This window comes from Argiope bruennichi, chromosome 1, assembly GCF_947563725.1.
Source record: "Argiope bruennichi chromosome 1, qqArgBrue1.1, whole genome shotgun sequence".
Lineage (NCBI taxonomy): Eukaryota > Metazoa > Arthropoda > Arachnida > Araneae > Araneidae > Argiope > Argiope bruennichi.
Window position 1 is genome coordinate 106,835,033 of NC_079151.1, and position 17,580 is coordinate 106,852,612.

The following is a 17,580-nucleotide window of genomic DNA, read 5'->3' on the forward strand; positions in this document are numbered from 1 at the left end:
ATGACAACCGGTATGATACAAATACATGTTTTTTTTTTATTTTCCTTTTTTTTATGTATTTAGATAAGCCTATACAAATTCTTTTCTTTGTACAGGCATACAATTTTATATTATAATATTTATAAACCTTATTAATATGGTAAATTAATTTTTATTTATTTCTGGTTAGTAATATATTTTAAGATTTTTCTTGCAATGCAAAAATATTGTGTATTTTTTATAGATATTCAAGCGATATACTATTCAATTTATTTATTTATTTACTTATTTTTTAGTATTGTGCAGTGAATAATAATTCATTGTAATAATTGAATCTTTATTCACATATTTTGCTAATTTTATTCAAGATTTGGCGACAAAGAGGATTACAGGAAATATTGCTTATCTTTTAGATATAACTTTATCCTATAACTTAGCATCCTTAATTTCCTTAACATCCTTAACTTTATATATAGCTTAAATACAACTCCATCAAAAGATTACCCTTTAAATTTAACTTCATATCCATGATATCGTGAAAATAATAGACATTAAATCTGTTATTTTAATTGTCTTACACATTGCACATTGTGCACATGATATGCACATTGTACACATGAAATTTTTTAATGGTGTCCAGTGTGATGACATCATGATGCTGTTAAAAATGGAAATATGTAGTTCACCTATTTTATAAATTTTGAGATATTATAACTTCACTTTTTCATACATCTCGTAAACCACATAGATGTTCAACAAAATCCTTCTTCTTTAATTTTCAACAATGGAAAAAATTATGCGAGGAGATAGTTGATGAAACAATGGAAATAATGCAATTTATTGATGGAAATTGGGCAAAAAAATATTTTTAAAAATTGCTAAAATTCGACAAAAATTTGCACGACTATTAAATTAGTATCATTAGAAAGATTTTTTTTTTTACAGTGTAAAATTCATCTAGTAATTGAAAACTAATTTGGTAGTTGCAGGCCAAATTATCTGTATTACAGAGCGCCAGCACACATGCATTTATTTTTATTACTAATAGAGATTTTTTTTTCCTGAGCATGCCAGTTTGAACTTATGAATTTGTCCTATGCCAAAACATTTTCCATCTGCTATTAAAGGATAAATATTTTAAGAAAGCAATATTTTTTTATGTTTGTTAAACACCATATTCTTTCTATATGTGTTAAATTTTTTCCCCAATTATAATTTTTACTTGAAATAATATTTTTGTTTAAAACTCAAATTTCAATGGATTTTTTCCTTATCAAGAACGTCACAATTCCCTTAAACCTCTTCGCATATATTGACGTGCATGACCCACGCATCAAAAAAATAAATTTTTAGTTTTAAGTCTACAATCAAGTAAACAGAATTAAATATTTAAAAATGTAAAAATCACATAGAAACGCTTCAATCTCTCAAATGCTAACTTTAGAAATAAATATCAACACAATTCGGAGATACCATTTCAATGTTAATCAAAATAGAGAATTTCGATGTTTCGAAAATAGGGGAAATTCCCGGTATAACTTTTATATTTGGTTGTGATTTGCAACTTGGAATTTTACTATTGACCATTGCAATTGTTAGGTCTAAAAATAATTTTTGCAGAGTTAGTTTGCTTTCCTGTTTTAATATTTATCTTAGAGAGAGCTTCGTTTTTAATTATGCTTTGTATTTGAGTAAATTGAGAAGTCTGTACTTATTAAAATGCAGAATCATGCAGATAATGCTGATAACATGATTGCTTCTTGATTCCTCTTAATTTCTCAAAAAAAAAATACTCACACATGCAAGTTGAGATTTTAATTTTACTCCAGTGAAATTAAACTAAATATTATTTTGCAATTTTGATAGTGTAATTTGAAATTGAACATCGCTAAAGTTGACAATTTCTTATATTCGCTTCCTTTCCACTTTTTTTTTTTTACATTTTAAATAATATTTTTATCTACTTGTTCTTTTCCGCTGATATTTATTATTCTTTCCTTAAATAGTAACATCAAGAACTATGCAATTTTGCTGTGAATCAAAAATTTCAGACGAGGTACATATTCCACTGCCAGATTTTTTAAAATTTTATTGGCTCTTTTATGTTTATGAAACTACCTTTCCAATAATAATAACATATCGGGTCTTTGTTTGTATAATTGGCAAATTTTAATTTGCAAAACATTAATTAAGTAATTAATACACTAATGTCAACAAATCTTTATTTTTTTTAACTTTATCAGCTTGATTTTGAACTTTCTTTGAAAAGATATGCTGAAAAAATATGCTGAAAAAAATGATAGCTTCATGAATGTATATTGTTTAGGAATAATTTTTCAAAGATAAGACTATTTTTTAACTTTAAGCTCCATTTTTAACTTAAGCGATAGAAGCTTGTATTAAGTGTATTAATTTCAATTGAGCATATTCAATTTCTTTTTTTGCTGTATAGGGACCTTAATAAAAGTAGAAAATAACATTAAATAATATATATATATATATATATATATATATATATATATATATATATATATATATATATATATATATATATATATATATATATATATATATATATATATATATATATATATATATATATATATATATATATATATATATATATATATATATTACAAACTTTTAAAAAGTTTTTTTTAACACATGATTGAAATGCTCATTTCCAGTGGCAATTTTAAGCGTTTTGTGGAGCTAGGAAGTGCACTTTATGAAGCTTTATTTTAACAAGTTGGTCGGTTTATTTTCTTATTTCAATATATTTTTAATTTAATAAACATATTGATGACTTTTAAGCTGATTTTTTATTTTAATATCTTTGCGAAAAAAATATATTTTTTTATACATTTATTCATGATTGAGCGGTATCCACGTTTGTATATAATATTATTTAAGTAGATGCACGGAGATTATTAGGTATGTTAATAACTAAACTGGCGTAATGAAACAGATAAGAGTTTGAAGAATTACATATGACAAGAATTAATTTTATTTAATAATCAATCATTCAAAAAAAAACTGTGAATTTAAAAATTTATTTAATTTGCAATTATTGTTATAACATTTTTTTTTTCTCTCAACCCAACGGCTCCAGGCAGTTGCTTAGTTGAAATTCCACCTCTTGCTTATTTCTCCATCAATAGAAACAGATGCGAAAACTAAAATTTGTTATGAAATTATTCATTGTAAACCCGAATAAATATGAATTATTATTGTTTACCTTAAGAGGACTGAGACGATTTACATTTCACAGGTTGTAGAAATATAATATGAATATGCTTGAAAGCTGATATTTTATAATTGATTTTTTAAATTGTAATTAACAGGAGCTCTTTATGATTTAAAGATGCAATATTTTGCCTTTTTCGCAAAGCATGTTTTTTCTAAATGCAATAAAATTCTTTTTATTGCAACCGTCTGAAACCTTATACTATAAAATGTATGAACATTATGCATTTGTTAAATCTATATATTATAAAATTACATTCAATATTTTTTAATTTTTACTTTAAATATATTAAATTGACCTCAAATATTACAGCTATCCCCATATATTATGTTAATTTTTGGAATGATTTTATTCAGAAATCTTTTTTTTTTTAACATTTCGATCTTTGGTTTTGAACTTGTTTATCGTATAGCAAAAAGAGTCGATTTGCTATTAAAAAAACAAATGCGTTGTAATGAAAACAGCTCATTCTTCCTGCATGTGTTAAATGTTACGTCAGATATTATAATTACTGCAAAAAAAACTTTCTTTTTATAAATAATTGAAATTTTGAACGTTTTCCTTGTCGAGGAAGTCATAGTTCCTTCAAAGAAGACCCCCCCCCCCTTCCCTTTCATCTCTGGTAGCAGTTATAGCAGCAGAAACTTGTTTTCAAACAAATAACTTAATTCATGTTTTAAGAACTGTAATTGGTTTAAGAAATTTACGGCAACTCTTTGCTATAATTTCGATACAATATATTAGGAAGGCGATAGGGGAAAGACTGACAAGTTTCCATAACACTTTTTCCATTACTAGTAACATTTTTTGCATTATTGGGAAAATTTATGATTCATTATTAAATTATAATCTCAACTAATAAATGGTGCTCTACAGGCCAGACCGTTAGACCAATTGCTATCAAATTTGACATATATATCCTTTGGAAAGTAGGAATGTGCACCTCGGAGCGATCTTTTTCAAATTTTAATTGGAATTTTAAAGAATTAAAAATTAATCTGAATTTTGGTGCTTTGCTCTGATTACTTCCGAAACATTTATTGCATAAAAATAAATTTTACATCGTTTCAAAATTTTAAAAAATTGCCTTTTTAATGATGTTATTGTAACAATTATGCAATTTTATTCCTAAATTTTGGCAATTTATACTTACTTTTTAGCAACAAATTACATTGTATTACATTATATTATTATTATTATTATGTATTACATATTATTTTCGAATCAGATATCTAATCGCGTGTTCAAAGCTAAAGAGAAAAAAGATTTTATTTAATATCCGTGCCATTTACTAGACAAGTAACAATATCGCGAAATTTAGAGGATATATGAACTGAATATTTAAGTTTTTAATAGCGCTATGATGTTATGGAACGTCTTCATTAAAAAGATTTATGTACACAATAAATAAGGAGGACAATTAAAATAACATAGCTTTAATGTCGGTCAATTTGGAAGAATCATCATCATGAAATTATTTTTAAAGCAATTTATCTGAAATCGTATAAAGCAAATATTCCCGGCAAATCAGCTGGTCGTCTGAGACGACTAACGGACACCTAATTTTAAAAACTTTATAATTAAATAGTTTATAATAATAGTTCATATCTTAGGCGAAAATGTAGAGCATCTTTTAATAAAGTTTCATATTTTTAGTAATACCAAAAAAAAAAGGATTCTTTAAGATTTATTTAAGAACATACAATCTTTAATACTTCATGAATTATAGAAAACTCAGAATTATATTCCTTACTTGATTAAACCTTATATTAAAAGAGGATGTTTCTTTTATGTTCCTGTTTAAGGAATTTTTAATTTTATTCTCCTTATGAATTATTGGTAAAAAGTTTTTTAAAAAATATAATATTTAAATCAAATACGCAAAAAATATCAGATGAATTTGTTCGAATAAGATACTTGGTTAATTGAATAAGCCAAACAACAAAAAAAAAAACTATAAGTGTTCTTAAATTATTTCATTTTGTTTTCTAATAAGCATAAAATTATACTTTTTCAAAAAATAAATAAACAGCAGGTCTTTGATTGAAAAATGGAATTATCAAAATAAATAAATAAATAAAAAATAAGTTTAGATTACTTTTTTAAATATTAAATATCTTTTTAAAAAATGTTATTTTCTTAAACTTAAGCATCGAATGTTTTATGGAATCATTAACCCACGAAACCAATAACTAATTTTAAAGAAAAGGAATATATATTTATCTTATTCATATTGATTCATTAGCAAATTTTTTTACTCTAAATAATTTAATTTTTTGACTCTAAATAAAACTTTCGGTAAAAACATTCAAATCTGAACTGTCAAACGATAATATTTTAGTTGGTTACACTTCATCTAAAAATTCTACGTGACAGAAATAACCCAGTACTCAGTTTCGTAGTTTTCCTGCTGCATTAATTTTTCCCCGAACGGTAAGTAAACACGATTTAATATTTTTCTTTTAAATTTTAGCTGAACAAAAGAAACTTACCATCTGAAAAGGAAGCGTATATACTCCAGCAGGAAACAAGTAACGTGTAGTGAGATCACTTGATTTCATTTTCTTTAAAGTAAATTTTCATTTAGTACTGTATGATAGATGTGATAATGGCTCAGTAGTTGACATGTGAGCGTGCAATTTCCAGTTATTATTCCTTGCTTTAATCACTCGGACGTCTTGCGGCTTTTCTGAAGAGTGTCAATCAACGCGTAGCAGGGGACCACGAAACGGCGATTTATTGCAGCTGCTTTCGCGCGAACAGCTGACTTGACTTCCCAAAATTTGAACTTCCGAAACAGGTCGCGAGTTTTTTTCCTACTGTCGTTTTATTTTGGAACATGATAATACACAAAACTTCTTGATTTTGGACAACTTTTTATTTCTTTTAGAAAAAGTAGACACTGAAGGAAAAAAAAAATTTTTTTAGATCTAGAATTATAATATATTAAGTGTAATAGTGATAATTGAAATTATTTTCAGATAGCTTCCAATTAATTAATTTAGAAGTTAATAAGTAACTGATTATATTCTTTTTTTTTTTTTGCTTGATTCTGTTCTCTGTTTGAACTTTAAGTAATTAAAATTAAATTTTGTCGATTTTTGCAGTTTATTTCTTCATTTAAATTTCAGGTAATCGATGGAATTGTAAACTAGTGGATGCAAAACGCAATGTCTTCTATTTATTCAACTTGTTTAGAAAGTAAAGAAAAAGTTTATTTTAATAAAATTTTGCACAATTATAAAATAAATTTTAAATAGTGCCGATCAAAAGAGTATTATATTATTTCTTCTTTTTTACCTCTACTTGGCTTTAGATTTTCCCCCTTTTAATTTACTGTTTCATTGTTTAATTAATTGTTTAATCATTTTAATTGTTTAATAATTAATGATTTTTTAAAAATTATTTATTTATTTTAATTTTGTTCCTAATAACCGTTATCCAACATCGTTTGATTACAGGTTTTTGCAAAACAAAACAAAAAAAAATCTTTGAAAGATGTAGCTTGTAAAAGGTAGTTTGCTATCATAAAATCCGAAATCAATGAAATGGAAATTGGTTTTCAACCTTAAATTACAATATTAATTTTACAGGCTCTTTTTTTTTATTATTCAATTAAAGTTTTCGAAAGTAATAATGCTTCAAATTTGTATGCTTAGCTGAATTTATAATCTTTATTACTTTTTTCTATATTCATTATTAAATAAAAATTAGAAAAAAGGAAATTTTTGTTTATAATGTCTAAAGTTATCATTAGTTTGCAGGAGTGCAGACGATTTTCTTGTTCTGCTCAAAGAACGGAGATATTTTGTGATTAATTTCTTATTATAATAAAAGTAAACGAATATACATTTAGTACCTCTTTTTATAACAGATATTACTGCAAATCTATAATTGCAATATAAAGACTGCATATCAGATTGCATTTATCTACTTATAGTTTGTCGTGTTTCTGAATTATCGTAGTTATAAGCAGTTTGACTATGTTACCACTGACGGATTTTGTGTAAAATTAGATTACATATATGCTATTTTTGGTGTAAAAAATAAATATTAATATTTCTCTATCACATGTTTGTGCTTTTATCGTTTTTACAAATGCAGGTATACATATCCACAGACAGCTGAAATGGTGACAGACTTGATCTATCATTAAGATACAGATCTATATTTCTAGTAATAAAATTAACCTAGCTTGCAAGGTATCGTATTCACATAACCATGAAAGAACGGGCAGATTTTCAACAACCGTAATTTGTTTAAAATTTCGGTATAAAGACAGCATATCAAATTTCATCGGTCTAGCTTGTTGTATTTTTATTTATTTATTTATTTTTAGAACCACAAACAAATTGACAGGCGCACGTAATTCAAAATTTTAAAGAGATTGAAATCTCTGTTCCGAAGCATTGTAATATGATACTGTAGAGAGGTATAATTAGAATCCAGTTTATAACCACTGTAAACCTCTTAACTGTGATGCCCGTATCTCATATGTATATTGAAATTTTACTTTTTAAACTAATTAGCTAAAGTTTAGACACGCGATATTTCGATTTTAAAATTAATCATAATACTCAAATACTTCAAGCATTTTGTGGATTCTTTATTAAATAAGTAAGATAGCACATTTCCGAAATCAAAAGTGACGTCTAATTAGATAGTAGAGAAAATAAAATATATATAAGAATAAAAGAAGAGGTGATCCAAAAAAAAATATATCAATTAAGATTCTTTTTACTGTGCTAAATTTCTTATTGCAAATTATTGTATAAAATCGTTCTTCCATCGAAAATAAATAATTAAATAAAAATCTTATTCTTTCAAAAACAAAAGATTCTATAAAAATCTTATTCTTTCCAAAGCAAAAGATTCTATAAATACCCTATTCTTTCAAAAGCAAAAGATTCTATAAAAATTTTATTCTTTCCAAAGCAAAAAATTCTATAAAAATCTTATTGTTTCAAAAACAAAAGATTTTATAAAAAGCTTATTCCATTCTTATTCCATATTATAGTCTTTAACGAAATTAATTAGTTTAGCGAAATCTAAAAAAAAGGGCTGCAATAGAATTTTTTCGCCAAGCAAAAGCCAACGAATTATATGACTCGGATTCCTTAACCTCGAAACTTCATTAAAAAATGGTGTCTGTTTTAAATAACCCTATAACGAAGCTTCTCTGATGACATTTCAAAGAATCATTCCTAAGTTTAACAAACCATCATTAAAAAATCTCGCCACCAGATAGAGTAAACTCTTTAGTGAACAAATTTATCGCCAAATTTTGTCGGCCTTCGCATTTTGCAAGGAACAAATACTAATGACTCAGCTCTTCGCGGATCTCCAAAGCGCACAGTGTTTAGTTTTGCGCGCAGACTTGGTTGTTTTCATTTATTAATTTTTTTTTCGCGAATCCGTTTCCGTTGGATGGTATCTTCTCGGACTTTCGCTTCCGTTTCACCGCCCATCCGCTTCGAGATCCTCCAACATCTGAGAACATATTCGCCTCTTTCAGCATCAAAAAGAGGAAAAAAATACTTGCATTATAATTTCAGGCCACCCGAGTTACACAATGTATTTTTTTCAACTAAGGGTTACCATACTTAAGAAAGGGAAATACCGGACACAAATAAGACTATATACTACTAAAAGATCTTTTCTTTCCCACTTAAATCTTCATAAATTAAAATAGGTAGTAATATGAGAATTATTTTTAAAAGAGATATTGATTATTTTGTTGACTACAAATGAGCTCTTTATGTCACACTATTTTTTTAAATCAGAAAAACAGACATTTCTTTTGAAAGAATACTTGAATACAACGTTCGATTCATATTAGCTGGAAACTCTCTGCAAAATGCTCCTTTGAGACGATATTAAGAAAGAATATTAGACAGGAGGCGAGGACATGAAAAATAATAAATAAAGAAATAAAAATGAAAGATATTTTAATTCCTAGTCCATTGTAACATGATAACGTTTTAGGATTGATTCATCCATCTTTATATTATTTTTTTAAATATTGTTCTTAATTATAGCAACCTTACTTGCATATATAGAAAAAAAAATAATGTATTTAATATCATTGTAATGAACGCAGATATGAACACAGTTACTAAAACAAAGAACAATAATATTGTAAAATGCACTAAAAGAATTCTTTATATGTACAATGGGGACAAAAAATTGTACGGAGATAAAAATAATATTCCAGAAAAGCGATTTTTTTTTTTGTTAAATTTTTTAAAGTGGTATGTAAAAATTATTTTTATGTTATAGTATGATGCGAAATTATCGAGTTAAATGTTAGAATTTCGATTAATTTTTAATTAAAAAACTAATTAAAATTCTGAAAAACTTTTTTTGTTGAGTAAGAAATGTTGAAAGTAAGAAAACATTTATTAATGATTCCAAAATTAGAGAAAATACATATACAAAAATAACTATTAACTTTTAAAAATATATAAGTAAAACAAAAAATATATTCATATGAACAATTTACTAGAAAGTGGAAGAGGGTTTATTACAACCAACATAAAAAATTGTTTTCCCGATTATTAAAAATGGTATAAACCGCAAATACGAGAAAATTCGCGTTTTCTAACAAAAATGTCTGTACACATTTACGAAATTAGATAAAATATAGTTACTCTTTTTTTAAATCTAAATTTCATATTTAAAAAATTTTAAATTTAAGTTTTCAGTTAGTGAAAGATGGTAAAGATGCTTATCTGTTATCTCTTATAAAAGTAAATCCGCTACTGTTCCTGCAATAATTGTTATTTTTTTCACTTACTTTCTTTTCATTACAGTTCTATACTGAGAATAATCTGTAGGTAATATACATTTCCTGATTGATGAAACTCGATCATGTCATAACCACAATTTGAATGAAGAATTACTTATTGTTGTTCGGAAAGTCACCGCAAAATGACTGCAAAAAGGAGAGCAATAACCTTCCTAATTCTGGATTGTTTCCAGAATTCTGTAGTGAGAACAGCAAGATTTTATGACTTAGGTAGAAAGTGTATTTGCTAGTTTAGAAGCATTAATGCCCCGTTTTTGAAGGCGTATTTCATTTTGAAAAATCAGATGACTAGGATGACTACAGTATTTCTTCAATTAATTCTTCAAATTTCAGCAGGAGGCAGGAGGACTTGGACCTTAAACTTCAGTAGAGCCATATACATGTGAATTTCTGGTGAAAATGGGTTTCAAACCCTGAATTCCCTCAAAACTGAGATAGTTACTATATTACTACTTTTTAGTAGTAATACAAATCATTCGAGGTCTAGATCAGTCGGGGTTATTTCTCTTCATACCTGAATAACATTTCTTAGAAGAATACCTGAATAACATTTATTTTTCTTTAATATGAATTAATGAACATTCTATTTAATTTTCTTTTTCTTTCTTCTATTATAAATTTGTGTTTAGAAATAAAACACTTTATCACAAGTCATGAAATATAAAATATTTAGTCTACAATAAGTTAAAAGTCTTGTCTTTTATGATTTGTTTATTAAAACTTTGAAGAGTATTGTATGAGGTATTGTTTAATTTTAAATTGATAAATAGAAGAATAGTGAAAAAAGCGACTGCATATTTCTAAAAAGTATTTGTAAAACTATATAAAGTTTGATTAATTTTATTTTCTCAGCTTTTCTTACAATCATTCCCCATTCAGGGCCTTTTTTTTTTCAAGTGCGTATAAAGAGGACGATTATTTATTAAGTTCATTTATTTATAAATACAATTATAAAGCTTGTTTTGAATAAAATAGTTCATTAGTACAAAAAGGTCAGTTTGTTGTCTATGGGATTTTTGAGGTTATTGGACTAATCATTTTCTTTTAACATTCTAACTGGAATATTGGTCGTCATGAAAATTAAATTATTTGTTAAGAAATCCTCGCGGGCGACACCTCAGATGTGGTAATGAGAAGCTTCCGGCATGGTGGTTGGTTCTCGCCACCCAGCTGGGTAAAGAAATGGTGTGGTTTCGGCTACCCCTATCGATGACAGGACGTGCCTCCTATGGAAGAGATTATACCGTGGCCATAGGACTCAACTACAGTTCAGCTGATGCTGTCGAGGCATTTCGGTCATTAGATTTTTCTGTGAGCTTCAGAGCAGGTCGGTTTAGTCGTTTATGATTACATGTTAAGGAAAATGGATGTTCAGGTAAAATGGCTAATATTTCTAATGCCTTTTGATCAGTATAGTGAACATACTTTCTTGCAATTGAAATTGTACTCGAAACTTCGCCTCAATTGTTCTACTGTTTTTATCAAAAAAATTAGTAAATCAGTATCTTTATTTAAAATAAAATGTATTTCAAAACCAAACACTTTTTTTAAGAAAATTTGTTTAAAAAATTAAGTTTGACAATTAAAATAGTAATAAGATGATTAAAAGATTTGTTTTTGTTACTGTTAATTTGCTATTCATTGTGTTCACAATTTATAATAAATTTTAAAAAAAATCATGTACAGTCTATTTAAAAGAAATAGGGACACCAAAGAATCAGTCTTCCAGCTCTCGCCACTGATTCGATTCAACCAATTTATTTTTCATATGAAAGCTCATGACCGCGAGATATATCAGCATGAGTCATTTGCATCAAACCATCCTCATTTTCGAGTGAAATCTGAAATACACTACTTTACTGTTGTACATTCTCTACGAGAAAAAAAGAAGGAAAAAAAAAAAAAAAACATAAAGTTTCCTGGCCTCAACAAGTAGTCTATTTTTGCCAATTTTTATTTCATTTGAAACCTTGCGATGCTTTGATATGCCATCAATAGTTACCCGAATCCTTTCTCCATTTTCGGCAGATAACTCAAAGGGAAATCAAGGCAAAGCCTTAAAATCAATCTTAGCCTTAACAAGTGGACTGATTTCGCCACTTTGCAAACAGCAAATCATTCAGAATGTTCTATGTTTATTGTACATGCTTAATTTAAAACATTGCTTTATTTTGTTGTAATAAGATGTGGTTCATCAAAGTTGATTTATATTACTAAATTAATGTTATTGATATGGTGGGCGAAGGCTGCGAGTTTTAAATTAGAATGGAAGTGGTGCTTTTTTTTTTTCAAATCGTAGCTAAAAATTTATAAAATTGAAACATATGCATATGATTTCAGAAACGGTTTCCCTGCATTACTAAAAAATATTGCATAAATAAATATTGGCCGATCTTGCAATGTAATTGAAAAGGTCTATTAATCTTTAAAGGCAACTATTAATCTTTATTACAACTATTAATTTAAGGCAATTATTAATCTTTCTTCTCGCCATACTGCACTTTTTCATCACATTCATCCATTGAAATAATTAGAATTCCAAGTAACCTGTCCGATTCAGAGTAAACCTAAAAATATAATTTATTCTTACTCTACTTTCCAACATTAATTGAAAAACAGAGTAAATATGCTTACTCCGATATTGAAGATAAGTTAGGTGTTTCCAAGTGTACTATATATATGTGTGTGTGTAATATCTCTTAATATAATTTAAATCTTAATTAATTTACTAATTTTTATCTTAATTTAACCCATATTAACTTCATTCTAAACTATTCTCTTATTTCCAGATCCAATTCCACCTTTTTTATTTAATTAATCCTACACGAGCTCTGTAAAACTGCTTTAATCAGCAAGTTCCCACACTAAAAGTGAAGCGATAAAAATCCTTAATGCTTTCAACATTCTTTTAGATATGCCTAACTTCCCTTACCTAAATCAATATGTGTCAAAGAAATCACTATCATAATCTTATAGTATAAAACCACTGGAGGAAAATATTTCGGTCCCTTTTATGTTCTTCTCTTGTGCCGTGGACTGACGAATTTCGTCGCTTCTTGCTTGTACATAAATTAAGTCTCCCGGGGTGGAATAAATCGAATTTAAAAATTATATATATATATATATATATATATATATATATATATATATATATATAATTTTTTAAAAGATTCTTTTTAATGAATTATCTTTTATAAAAATTATCTTTTCTTTCTTTTTAAACTAAACAAATATTATCTTTTATGTATTTCAAAATTATCTTTCAATTTAATTCCTCTACACATATTTTTTTTTTTTGTCTACTTTCAGTTAATTTTTAAAAATATTGTAAAAAATATTTTACAATAATATATTAATATTTTACTGTTATAAATAAATTCAAATCATTTTCATTATTGATGTTGATATGAAAAAACGACTTGTTTTTCAATAACATATAAAATAATTTATCTTTCCATAAAAATTTGAAATTTTATTGTACATGCTTCACAAATAAGCAATGATGAAAATGTTTTATAATTCAAATATTTTTTAACGATTTCAGCAAGAAAGATTTTGTATTAGTTTAAAGGTAATCACTTTTATTCCAAATTCAAGTTCATATTTTAGGAGAGAGACAGAAAATTAAGGAGAAGCATAAAATGATGAACAAAATTGTGCGTATTCTTAAAAGTATCTGTTATTTGTCTATCAAAATTTGAAATTCCAATATATCTGAGAAAAACCATTAAGAGCAAACTATATAAAATATTTCATTGAAAATTTTAGCAACCATTAATCTGAGAGAACCAAAAGGTCACCAAATTCAATATAAAAAGTGCTAGTTACGGAAATTTTATTAGTGACTTCTCTACAATAGTCCTCAACAAATTATCAAAAAATTGTTCGATTTCAAAATGATTTATTCAAATTTGACAGCAATAAAAAGATATTTAAAATCAATTCTGTAGTTTATCCTTAATTAATATTCATTTTTTATTTGTTTCTTGCCATCTTGAATTTTGACCAAAAAAAATTCTAATTTTTCTGGAATTGTGATTTTTAGTCTTTAGGTGGTTTTAGGTCTGTGGTTTTTAGGAGATGAAATGTGAATATGATAAATGGATATGATCATATTAACATTCTGTTTAAAAATTTATGTTGAAATACCAGATTCTTTGTTAACATTGATAAACTAATAAAATACATAACTTTACCACTTATATTTTTAAAAATGCAAATATTATATTAATATTAATTTCTTTTGAATAAACAACATATCCATGAAAAATATAAAAATGAAATGATTTTAATATATTTTAAATCAAAGTTTAGAATAAAAAAAATTTCAAAAAGACTAAAACACTCCATATTTATAAAACTAATACATCTCTACTACTAATAATGATGAATGTGTTTGCACCTGTGTGTGTTGACACCCTACAGATCAGATTAATTAGCTATAGCTACCAAATTCCGAACATATATATTTTACAAAGCAAGAATGTGCATCTCGGAGTGATTCTTATAAAAACTTTAATAAACTGAAAATTAAGCACAGTTTTGACATATTTTCACAATAACTTAAGAATTGCCTTTTTAATGATATCAATTTTAATAGTCATGCACATACTTCCTGAATTTAACAATTAAAAAAAAAATACTTTTTTGCTTAATTTTCAACAATACATTTTCAATATGGTTGTCCTGAAATTCAAATCATTTTCATTGTTTCATCAAATATTTAGTATTGATTTCTTCCATTGTTGAAAATTAGAGAAGAATTCTATTTAATATTATGTAATTTAAAAAACAAATAAAAAAGTAAAGTTACAGTATCACAAAAGTTAGAAAATAGATGAACCAGACATTTACATTTTTAATGGTGATGCGATTCCATGAAACTGGTCTTTTATTAGAAATGTTCATGCCCACAATAAACAAAACTGAACCCAGAAAAATTAAAATATGGCTTTAATGTCAGACAATTTTGTGGAATCATAGATATGAAGTTATATCTAAATGATTTATCTGAAATCAAATATAACCCACATTCTCGGTGAACGAACTGGTCACCTGATACGATTAGTATTCAATAAACAAGTATGTATTTAAATAGTGATATGTATTGTTAATCTTGATTTTTACAATTGTTTAACGATATAAGATTAATTATTTTCTCTTAGAATTTTTATTGAGTGTAAAGGAATAACTAAATCTGAACTGCTAAAAATTTCTTTCTACCAAAAGGCATAAGTTTTTAAAAAATAATTTCCAGATAAACACTCTTTTTTTTAAGATTTTTATTTTACAAACATTTACTTTCACATACAAGATTTGAATTAATTAACATGATATAAAAGTAAAAAATTTACAAAATTATACAATGAAAAAATAATATAAAATGCTCTCTATAAAAATGATGAAAATATGATATTTATGACAAAAGGTAATTATAAAAAAAATACAAATTAGCAAATTCTTTGGTAATAATCAAAATTCTCCCAAATTATGATTTCTACAGCTTCAAAGCTCATTCAAAAATCACTAGAAGTTTTTAAATGTCTTAGTACAAAAATGTCTAATTCATTATTATTCAAAATTTTAAAACCTATTATTACATTGCTACAAATATAATAATACTATTAATTATTATTGCTAATCCTCTATATAAACAGTGTATTTATTTTATTAGTTTAAAAACTTGAAATTGATATTCATCACATAAAGAAAAAAAAATATATTGAAATAAAACGGAAATTTATAGGGAAAAAAAATTAAATATTTTCAACTCTTAATACTAATATTAATTTCAAAAGCAACATTTATAGCTCAATTAATAAACAAATTTAAGAAACAAATAAAACAAATAAAATAATATTTTTATGAAGAACAAGGATTAGAAGAATTAAAAATGTATCTTAAAAGGAAGAAATATAAAATTTTATTAAAAGCTTCTTAGATTTAAGATCAAAGAACAAAATGGAGTATAGTTTATAAATAAGAACTATGATGTTAAATAATTTATTTTAAATATGGCATTTCTAATATAACTGAACTATACTACAAAATAAAAACAATTTTGAAATCAAATCTAAAATATTTTAAAACCACAACCCTAATTCCTATTCAGAAATTACAAATTCCTTACTATTTAATTGAAGTCTGCTCAAATACCAACAACAGATATAATACGGTTTAAAACCATGGGTTCCAACCATAATATATTAAACACAAAACATGAGGATCTGTTGCTAAATCTATAAGACAATCCACCTACAAGAAAATAATAATATTTCAATTATACGCTTAGCACAACTATTAAACATTTTTCAGAAAGCATTCTATATAAATTTTAATATTCAAGTTTGAATAAATAGGTGTAAGCTTAAAAATAACATACATTAGTACATCAAATTAGAAATTATTAAATGAAAAATTAATACAATGAAATTCACCAAAAGTTTATAAATAAAATCCACAAAACATTAGAATAGATAGTAACAATACATACATCAAAAGAAGTACTCTATTCAAAAGAATATTATACATTTTTATAACATTAAAATTAGCAACAAAAAATAATAATAATTTACAAATCAAATCTACTTGCTTGTATTTGGAAATAATTAAATGCATATGACAGTAGGCACATTTCTATTTGTCAGATTAAATCAGAATTTTTAAACTATATATTTTAAAAATAAAATAATTCTCATTTACTTTAAAAACAGAGGATTTTGCTGAAAGTGCATTGAAATGCAATGAAAGAATAACAAATCAAATCAATTGCTGAAATTTCTAGCAACAAAAAAAAAAGTTGATTATTTGAGCACAATGCTAATCGATGGAAAAAATTATATCTTGAATCTTTAACTCCTAGAAATGGTGTAAAGCTTGGAAAAATGACAAAGAACATCAACATCTACTTATACCCTAAAATTACAAAAAATTTTGTTTAAAATAGCTTCTCAGTATTTTATCTTAGTTGTCTATAATAATTATATTTACAAAACATGTGCCACATTTTAAATTTGCACAGAAAAAGGGAAAAAAATTGTAAAAATTAAGTCTTTTCCCCCCTTTTCTTTCTTTCTTTTTTTCCCCCTTTACAAAATCTACTGAGGCATTTTCAATAAGAAGATAATATAAAATAAATATATATAAGATAATCTTGATATAAAAGAAAATCTTTCTAAATAATTCATTAATATTAATAATTTCATACCTTCTATTTTGATAAGAATACAGCATTTTGCACCGTTTCATCACTTTTATAATTTTTTTATGAAGAGCCTCAAAATTCATCATGAGGATTATTCCACCAAAGAATATTCAATCAATTAAGATTATTAAATTATATTTATCTGGTCGAAGATAGAAACTTAAATTCAGATTATTTTATTAAATACTGGCACTGTGCATCTTGTGAGCAAAATTAATGTTGTAATTGCTATCTGCATACATTTTCTGCAGACAATGTATGACTAGCTTGATGACAAGACAGGGCATGGAAAATTTTAAAAATTAGCAGAGCATTATCTAGCAGAACTAACAAAACAGTCTC

At 25.8% G+C, this 17,580-nt stretch overlaps 2 protein-coding genes across 3 annotated transcripts in view; both read right to left on the bottom strand.

Moving 5' to 3' along the window:
* The window catches only part of LOC129966790 (uncharacterized), a 65,644-nt gene extending 59,722 nt beyond the window's left edge, over positions 1 to 5,922 (bottom strand). The window contains exon 1 of the mRNA XM_056081357.1: positions 5,719 to 5,922. The gene's annotated coding sequence lies outside the window, so the exon portion shown is untranslated. The remainder of the gene's footprint in view (positions 1 to 5,718) is intronic.
* Positions 5,923 to 15,681: 9,759 nt separating this feature from the next.
* The window catches only part of LOC129962986 (DNA-dependent protein kinase catalytic subunit-like), a 128,591-nt gene continuing 126,692 nt past the window's right edge, over positions 15,682 to 17,580 (bottom strand). For both annotated transcript variants that reach the window (XM_056076991.1, XM_056076998.1), the window contains one exon: positions 15,682 to 16,289. In XM_056076991.1, coding sequence (XP_055932966.1) covers positions 16,212 to 16,289 — 78 coding nt within the window. In that variant the 3' untranslated portion in view covers positions 15,682 to 16,211. The remainder of the gene's footprint in view (positions 16,290 to 17,580) is intronic.